This window comes from Etheostoma spectabile, chromosome 2, assembly GCF_008692095.1.
Source record: "Etheostoma spectabile isolate EspeVRDwgs_2016 chromosome 2, UIUC_Espe_1.0, whole genome shotgun sequence".
NCBI classification, from domain to species: domain Eukaryota; kingdom Metazoa; phylum Chordata; class Actinopteri; order Perciformes; family Percidae; genus Etheostoma; species Etheostoma spectabile.
In genome coordinates, this window is record NC_045734.1 from 26,832,131 (window position 1) to 26,841,074 (window position 8,944).

Below are 8,944 nucleotides of genomic sequence, written 5' to 3' on the forward strand. Positions count from 1 at the left end.
AAACCTATTCTGATATAACCTCTAAGTACAATTAAAAACTTGAAAATGAGCATAATATGGGCACTTTAATAAGTATTATTACACAAACAAGTTAATCAAGTTCACACTGGTTTCCATCTTGATATGTGCGCGTAAAGATTATGAAGAATAAAGACAACACTCTTATGATTAGGCTACTTGTAGTAAGGAAGGAAGGAAGGAAGGAAAAAAAATGTTCCTAACTTCAATCCTGTTTTTGTGAGAAAGCTGTACGAGCACCAGTTTACAACTTCAGTATAACGTGAGCTTTGTTGTGTATGATCACACAGGTAAAGGTGTTGGGGGCCATCTCATTTTTTGTTACAAGCATCTTATCCTTTATCAACACTATGTACCACAAATCTAGAAACACCCACTCAAACTCACAACTCAGCAAACAATTTAAGGTCGCAGATGAGCTAGATGTTGTAGCAGTAGTCTATTTATGGCGGTATTTCACTACTGTTAGAAGTGCTGGTAGGCAGATTTTTCTTTTAAACTTTGGACTTTGGTCATGCAAGCCGTTTTGTCCTGCATCTGGCCTTCATGCTAAGCTAAGCTAACCGTATCCTTGCTCTGTGATTAGAGTGGTATTAATCTTCTCATCTTATGTTGCTTTGGACAAAAGCATCTGCCAAATGAATCTATGTAAAGTAAGTCCTGGCTCTCAATTTAGTCCCCGCTTTCTTACTAACGTAACTACATTACATGTCATATAGCTGACACTTTTCTCCAAAGTGAATTACAATTTGCTATAAGTTAAAGGTTACACGCCTCTGGAGCAACAAGGGGTTAAGTGACACATTGGTTGATGTATTGCAGTGGGAATCGAACCCAGAACTCCTACACCAAAGGAATGTGTCATATCCACTGCGTCATCACCACCCCAAACTGGAGTCAGATGGCAGACATATCAATCTTCTCAAATATCAAAAATTCCGTTTGTGTAATATGTGCAGTTTTGTACTAGGCATGGAGCCTCTATTACCTTATGTAAAATAATATGCATAGCAGTGTTCTTTTGAGTGTCACTTTGCATTATGTTGGGCTGCTTCAGACAGAGGTTTTGTTAAGCAAAGAAAATTAAAAGTGTCCAATGTGTCAGCCCTGGAAGAAAGCCCGGGATCGTCAACATCCGAGGCCACACCGCTGACATCAAGCTGCCGCTGAGACCATCCATCACAACACATGAGGTCATGTTCTACAGCAGGGGTTCTCAACCTTTTCGAGTCACGACCCCCCAGAATAAAGGAGTAGGTGTTTGCGACATGACACCCCCATTGACAACGAGAGAGAGGGAGAGCTGCAAACCGCTGTAAACAGCTGTTTCCACATGCCAACCCATTCGGATTTTCAACATTTTTGTGAATGCTATGATTAATACATGTGAACAAATAATGCTTTGCTAGTTTTAGTGTAAGCACCTAGCACCTAGCCTTGTCCAATGTGCTCCAGGCTCCGTGGATTTTTGATTTATTTTTTCTTTCTCTAAAACTATCTGGCAACCTCCAGAAGTGTTGTTGTGACCCCTTGGGGGTCCCAACCCCCAGGTTGAGAACCACTATTTTCCCTCACTTGCTATAGGTTACTGTGTATTGCGTTGTATCTATTTAACCACTGCTTAGACTGATGGACTAAATTTCTTGGGACCCTTAGGACGTGTTAGGGTAGTTTGGGTTTCTTCTTTTTGTAGCTTGTAAATGGTATTGCATAATTAATGTTTCTTTTTAATCCAAAGAGTATTATAGTATTTATAATGTGTATTATTTGCTAGTGTCCGGGTTCCTATACACAAGCTTTAAATAGCTTACCAGGGTGTCCCCTTGCACACATCATGCATCATGTCTTATGATTGTACTTGTCTTTTAACTTTTGTGAATACATTTGAACATAAACTTACATGAAAGCACTATATACATGTACATACATCTCCCAGCCGATTATCATTATCTTACCAATGTGTATATATAGACTTCCTCAAGGAAAGGGAAGAACAGGGAGACTACAAGTAGAATGCAGTGATGACGGCAGCTCGGTTCAACTTCTCATTGTTCACTTTCTACAAGGAGCAATAAAGTTAATTGAACCCACTTTTCAAGAATTAGGTCATGAACTAAGCAGTAGGAAAACCACCAATTACATCTAAAATGAGCCTGAGTTCCCTGTGTCTGGTGTGAAACTAAACAACTGCGTTAGACTGCAGCTCCAACTGGTGATTTTAGGGTTTAATGAGGAACTATTTTTCGCCCATTTATTACTTTGTGTGTGTGTTTTTAATCAGTTCCCTGATTAAGCCAATTAGGTTTTTATAACAATGTGAAGTTAATTTAGGGAATGAGATTAACTGCTGGCTTCCAAGATGAAGGGGCTGTGTAAATAACCCTGGATGGTGACTACAGTAATAGTACCGTTCATACAATTGTAATACATTTAATTTAAACCTTTTATTGACGCCCTATGGGGAAATTACAATGTTTTCACTCTGTCGTTAGAACACACTACACACAGGCCTGAAATACAAAAACATATTCAGGTCCTATACATGCACAGATGGAGAGATGTCAGAGTGAGGGGGCTGCGGCTGCGTCTGCTGGACAGGCGCCCCGAGACGATGGGGCGCCTGTCAACACTATGTACCACAGTCCATGGTTGGACGTGAACCTGCGACCCTCAGGTTCCCAACCCTATGGACTGAGCTACTGCCAATCAAATGCTCCAATTGTTTTGTATTTCTAACAGCTTAAGTCTAACAGCTGGGAAAGTTTCTTTGACTATTTGAAAGGGTAGATATCTCTGATACGTGTGCCTTTCATGGTAAAGGAGACAAAGATACATACCAATTTCAACGGTTACCGTAATACACCAGAATGCTACGCAGTCGCACCTTGCATATTTCTACATCGGTCATCGGTAGCATGTGAAATGGGTTTCCTCAACGGAAAAATCTCCTTCTTCCTTCCTATAAGTAATCTGGGAAAAGAGAATATTACAGTTTCATCACAAAATACACATTGAACCTAATTGTTGGATATTAATGAATTGATCTTTCCAAAACCTTCAAAGCACGGGGGCAGCATATGGGAGGGAAAAACCAAAGAGTGATGACTCTGTGTGGCTTTGATGGATGGCTCCATTTGCTCCGACAATCACTCGGCTCCTCCTGTAGAACCTTTCCATCACATGATCCTTGATTGTATTTTTACTCCACTGTGTTATGAACAAAGTCGGCTGGCACTCAAGTTTCCATACTCCCCATCCATCAATGTTATGTTGCTGAGGTGGCAGAAAGGGTCCTGTTCCAATCCTCACTTGTTTTTTTATATTAAAGCATAGCAGCTGTAGTACACTTTAGCTCTCTGATACAAAACAACACCCCCCCCCCACCATTCTTTCTCCCAGAATCAATGTTTTTATTCCCATTAGATGGTGCAGATAGAGAAGAACCGTGGGAGAGAGTGAGGGGATGACACGCAGCAAACGGCCACAGGTGGGATTCAAACCTGGGCCGCTGCCAAGGACTCACACTCTACCAGGTGAGCTAGAGAACGCCCTGTTTATTTATTATTATTTTTTAACTAATGTTTCACCTAAATATTTTCTGTTGATACGGTACACCTGACAGCAACTCTATCATATCCGTTTCCAGCAAAAAAAAGAGCCGAAAGCAGAAAATGTAGTAATTACGTTATGTATTTCTTTAAAAATAAAATACATGTCAGACTGACTGACATGTGATGTACATTCTTCTTCGAAAACAATTAGTTTTTATAAATGTCTCATGATATATTGTCTCTAAAAGTGTATTATTCAACTTTTGATTTTGTTAAAGAAGAAAAAGACTGATCTCATAAAATGACGTATGTATAACGCACTAATAATGGCATTAGAACTGGCGTGTCATACATACAACATTTCATGAGATCAGTCTTCTCCTTTAAGAAAAATCAAAAGTCAAGACGCATACTCCCTTTTTAGCATGTACATCATATCATTTAGCCTCCATTGACTTACATTACCTTGTGATTGCACATGAATTTATGCTGTAGCAAGTGGTACGAAAGGGCGAAAATCCACGTAGGGAAGTTGGTCGGGGTGGTGGATGGGTAAAATACAGGACTTTCACCCAGGAGACGGGGGAATGTGTCCCACGTGACAGGTTTCCTGTTTCCTAAACTCAACTGTCTCTTTCTTCTCACAATAACACGGCAAGTGGTGTGTATGTGTACGCCCTCTGTATTCAGCGTAAGTTGGCCTGTATATTTACGCATGATGCCATGTTGGAAGGAAAAGAGAATCACAAAGCTAAATACTATCCAATCAGAATACTTCTAGAATCAGATCTAGACCTGTGTCCGGTCAGTCATGCCATCTCATAGCATGCAGCTTTTGTCTTGCCATCAACATTAAATTCAATTGTTGAAGGTCTCTTCAAAGACTTTGTGATACTCCTTTACATTTTTATGTAAAATACCATATCTCAAGCTGACATTTCTGTTGCAGTAGCCATTCACTGTATTTGTATATAAGTGCTTCTCTCTATACTAGTTTACAACTATAGAAAATTACCCATGCATGCACAGGAAATGCTGCATGCTGAGGTAAGTGTAATGGTGGCTTGTTATAGATTTTGTGGCTAACAAACCGGTGCATATTTATATTTAAAGGGGCGCTATGCAGTTTTGACCATTTCTTCACTGTTTTCACACTTTTTGCGTGCAGGTTTCTCTATAGAGCTTCCCCTACAGCTTCGGAATAGATATTTGGCAGCTCCCATGTTTACTTGTGTCTGCCTCCTCGCTCGGTCAGTCTGCCGTTTTCTCTGTTCCGTCGACTATGCTTTCCTAGCTTTCCGCTTTTTTGCTTACTCAGCCATGACGATTGTGTGAAAAACTCCACTGCGACCTTGTTAGCTGGTTTCTGTTTGGGCATATGTGTGCTGTGTTGAGAACCAATTTGTGTCAAGAGACCTGATATCGCACAATTCTTTGTGACACTGAGGCCAATGACTCGCCGGCCGAAAGTTGCAAGGGTGGTTTTTCCGCTCACAGAGACGACCAACATTGAACAAAAAAAAAAGTCATATAACCATTCCAATGACTACGAAGCTGTTCGGTTAAGGTAAATTAAGCTTAAAAAAACAGCATAGTTCCCCTTTAGGGAAAAAAGGATTAGCTTACTTTTCTTTCAGAGAAAAAAACTTTCTTCTTGTGTTAACACACCAAGTGGCGTGTATGTCTAAGCCTGCTGTATACAGCGTATACACACACATGGATAGCTCAAAATGCGTACAGATAACACGCCACTTGGCTTAAGAAAGTTGGCATGTATATTTATATTACAAAGCCACATTGCTGACCCTCCGCATGCACAAATACATGAGCCATTTAGAATGACACTCTGGGATGTGTATTATTCAGTTCTTATGTGACCACCTGTCACCACTAATGTTGTATACCCACCAAATGAGACCTTCCAAGTCTTGATTAGTGAAAAAAAATCAATACGTCAAACTGAAATGTTTGAGGTACGAGATAGTCAAGTGTTTAAAGTGTTACTGTAATATGAAAAGAGAAGTCCAGAGAGCCTATTGAGTCATTTGGAGATATACTTTCATTACAAATTAAAATGTACTTTCAAACACATCCAATCAATCCATGTTAAGGCCTTACAGTATAAAATCATTCTCAACTCCACAAACCTCCATGTCTATGAGATTCCTGTTTGCAGATACATGTTTTCACCTCGAACAATAATGGCTACAATCTGGATTACATATATTCTTATGACCAGCATCTAAAACGCAAGCGCAAACATTGTTTTGCAGTGTGTAGTGACACCAGTTTCCAACTTTCTTGGGGTTATTCTTTGCCTTCTTTGATAGTAAGACCCCAGACAATCCCAGTCCCTCCGCCATGCGACCCCATGCACCTTTAGGTCACTTATTTTTAAGGTATGATACATTAAAAGCATTACGGTCATCCAAACCAACTCTTAAAATCTTTGTCCCTTCAAAATCCATGTCTCTACTAGCTGTGAGAAGACCCAGTCCGTCCCCTTTTCCAACTGGCACCCCGCACCCTCTTGGTCCTCCTCACTGCGGTCCCAGTCCTCCCTGGGTGCTCTGGCTGTCGCTGTGGTCATTTCCCCACAGGTGGTAAAACTGACTGAAGTCCACGTAAGGCGGAACCCTGCCCGTCTCGTCGGGCTGCGCCGCCTGGCTGCCTCTCTGGCGGAAAAGGCTGCCATCTCCCGAGCTTGAGCTGGAGCTCTGTGTTTGGGTGTTGGTGGACTGGAGGGTGGCTGTGGGGCTCTGACTGCTAGGGAGAGTGGAGGAGTAGAAGAGGGAGGAGGAGAAAGGTGTTTGGTCGGGTAGGGTGGAGGAAGACGAGGAGACGGGTATGAGGGTGGGAATAGAGGAGGAAGAAGTAGGGGCATGAGAAGAGAAGAAGGGGTCCATGTCGCCGGTGGAGAGGCAAAGGAGAGAGGTGGAAAGAGGGAGAAGGTGGGGAGGAGGAGGAGTGGTGGAAAGAGAGAAGAGGGAGGTGGACAGGGGGAGAGGAGGAAGAGGAGAGAGGGGGAAAAGAGGGGAAAACGGGAGTTCAATTATGGGCTGCAGGATGTCGACAAAAGTCTGGCAGGTAGCAGGGTAAAACGTGCTAAAGGGGCAGAAAAAGGAGAGGTAAGGACAGAGTGTATAGGACACAGGATGGATGTCGGCAAGACAGGGCCCATGAGGAAGAGAAACACAGATGTGAGTGACAGACAAGACGGAGTGAAAGTCATTAAGGAAGAGGAGGTAGAGGAGCAATCCTGGTGGACGAGCGAACACAGGACAAAAAAAGTGTGCACGTGCAGCAAAGCCAAAAGCAGGAGCCACCTGAGTGCCACTCACGTTCAATCATATTACACTGCAGGCAGTTTCATGCAGGAAACCTCGCTAACTCAAGGCATATTCCAAACATGCTGATGGAAGCTGTCAATGATTCATGCTTTGTTATAAATGAAACATGTATTAACACGGCAGAAAAACATCACATGTGACACGTTAAGTGCTCAATCCAAAAGTGGCTTTAGGGCTTTATTCTGATTCATTGGTCCAGATATGACACTGCTGTGTGTGAACACAAAGTTGGGCTTACCACCCACACTCCATATATATATATATATATATATATATATGTATACACACACACACACACACACACACACACACACACACACACACACATACATATACATATTTATTAAAATTCTGTGTAATAAATAATGTCTTTCTGATCTTTTGCATCTACTGTTGCCTTATCAGAAAAGTAGGTTTAGTAATTATTTTTGTAGACGCAAAAGGAAATTAGCTTGCTGTTCTAATCATTACACCAAGATCAAATAATTACCACTATGATACATCACCGCTGTGCAGTGTTTCGGTGTCTGATAACCCTTTAAACACAACTTAATTAATTTGTCTCAGCGGTACCATGGCCTGAGTCCCCGCTAAGTCTTTTGAACATGTGACAGTATGTTCTGTTACACTTGGGTCCACAGCCGGCTGTGGTGTAGCTTGGTACTATAGTGCCGTGCTACATTACTGCTGCAAAGGTTGTGGTAAAAGCATGTTGTCACCACCAGTAGGCAGTACAAGCAGTGCAGGAGGATGTAGTTTTTAACACCTTTTTTTAACACCATTTGTAAAATCTTTCATTTTGAAAAACATTACTGTGCTGATCTGTTTCTGTACAACGCTGTCTAAACCCCCAAGAGCAATACTGATGTAATTATATTCATACGCTAACATTACAGTATATAGCGTACACTTTATGCTCGTGTCAAAGTTCAATATCAATATATTTTTCCAGCTGTACCATTCAGTCTGTGAAATGGGAACCCGGCATGATACACACAAATCACAGCAGCGTAACAATGGGGAAGTGAAAACCATGCGTACACATAAATAAGCATAGCAGTAGAGGGACACGGGGGAGGGAAAATCAAGCTAACCTAAAATAAATACAGCAAAGTAGGAACGAGGGAGCAATCTAAAACACAGCCAAAATAAACGGGAGGGAAGAGTGGAGTCAGAAGACAACATCAGTGGGACAATGGGAGAGAAATCCAAGATGATGAAGCTGAAACACAACAGTGATGTGACAAAAAGCTAAAATCAAGCTCATTTGGACTCAGAGCATACACAGCGGGATAACGATATGCAACAACTAAAAACCAAGCTTACCCAGAACAAACATAGGAGTTGGAGGGAACCAGGAGTGAAAGACAAGCATACCCAGAGAGCAAGCAGGGACACGAGACAAACCAAGCTTACCCTGGTGTGGGGGTGCCTTCTTCCAGGGTGGAGGCAGTGTTGGTGCCATTGGTGAGAGTATTTTGGGAGGGCATGACCAGTGAGAGGGTGACACTGGTTTTACTAGTGCTCTGGATGTTGGAGTAGGGCACTGACACGGGGTAGATGCGTCCACCTGGAAGGAGGACATGCGTGTAAAAAATAAAAATAAAAAAAATCACATTCAATTATTGAGTCCTGTTCATCTCAAAACCGCTGTGAAAGTTCCCCGAACAATAAGTTTAATGCTGCTGTGGTCTAAGGTGCATACATTTTTTCTATATATGTACTTTTTACAAAAACTACTATCAAAGAGTGAAACTAGCGTGCAGCTTCAGCACATAATGGCCATCTTGGGAACCTTGAGTAAATTGGATTTCTTCTTCCAGGACTTTTGTTATTTTGGCTATGTGTGGTATTCTGGGCTACACCTCACAAAATCTTTGATATCTCTACTTAAGAGCTGGCGGCTCAGATGAGGATAAATCTGGTACCGTTTAAAGATGTGTTTGTGCAGTGCAGCTTTCCACTGCTCCAGGATTAGACTTATCTTTGTCCTACATTTGAGTAGCAAACCCTAAACGTTACATA

General features: G+C 41.8%; 1 protein-coding gene and 1 long non-coding RNA gene across 8 annotated transcripts in view; one reads left to right on the plus strand and one right to left on the minus strand.

The window, feature by feature from the left end:
• Positions 1 to 1,910, plus strand: part of LOC116701078 (uncharacterized) — a 14,431-nt gene extending 12,521 nt beyond the window's left edge. The window contains exon 3 of the long non-coding RNA XR_004334809.1: positions 1,767 to 1,910. This is a non-coding gene — a long non-coding RNA (uncharacterized LOC116701078). The remainder of the gene's footprint in view (positions 1 to 1,766) is intronic.
• A 3,695-nt stretch (positions 1,911 to 5,605) lies between these two features.
• The window catches only part of tab1 (TGF-beta activated kinase 1/MAP3K7 binding protein 1), a 16,500-nt gene continuing 13,161 nt past the window's right edge, over positions 5,606 to 8,944 (minus strand). For 4 of the 7 annotated variants that reach the window (XM_032533997.1, XM_032533979.1, XM_032533971.1 and 1 more), the window contains 2 exons: positions 8,336 to 8,489; positions 5,606 to 6,674 (listed from right to left, as the gene is read on the minus strand). In XM_032533997.1, the coding sequence (XP_032389888.1) occupies positions 6,110 to 6,674; positions 8,336 to 8,489 (719 nt within the window). In that variant the 3' untranslated portion in view covers positions 5,606 to 6,109. The remainder of the gene's footprint in view (positions 6,675 to 8,335; positions 8,490 to 8,944) is intronic. The other 3 variants (XM_032534004.1, XM_032534023.1, XM_032534014.1) reach the window with 2 other exon arrangements.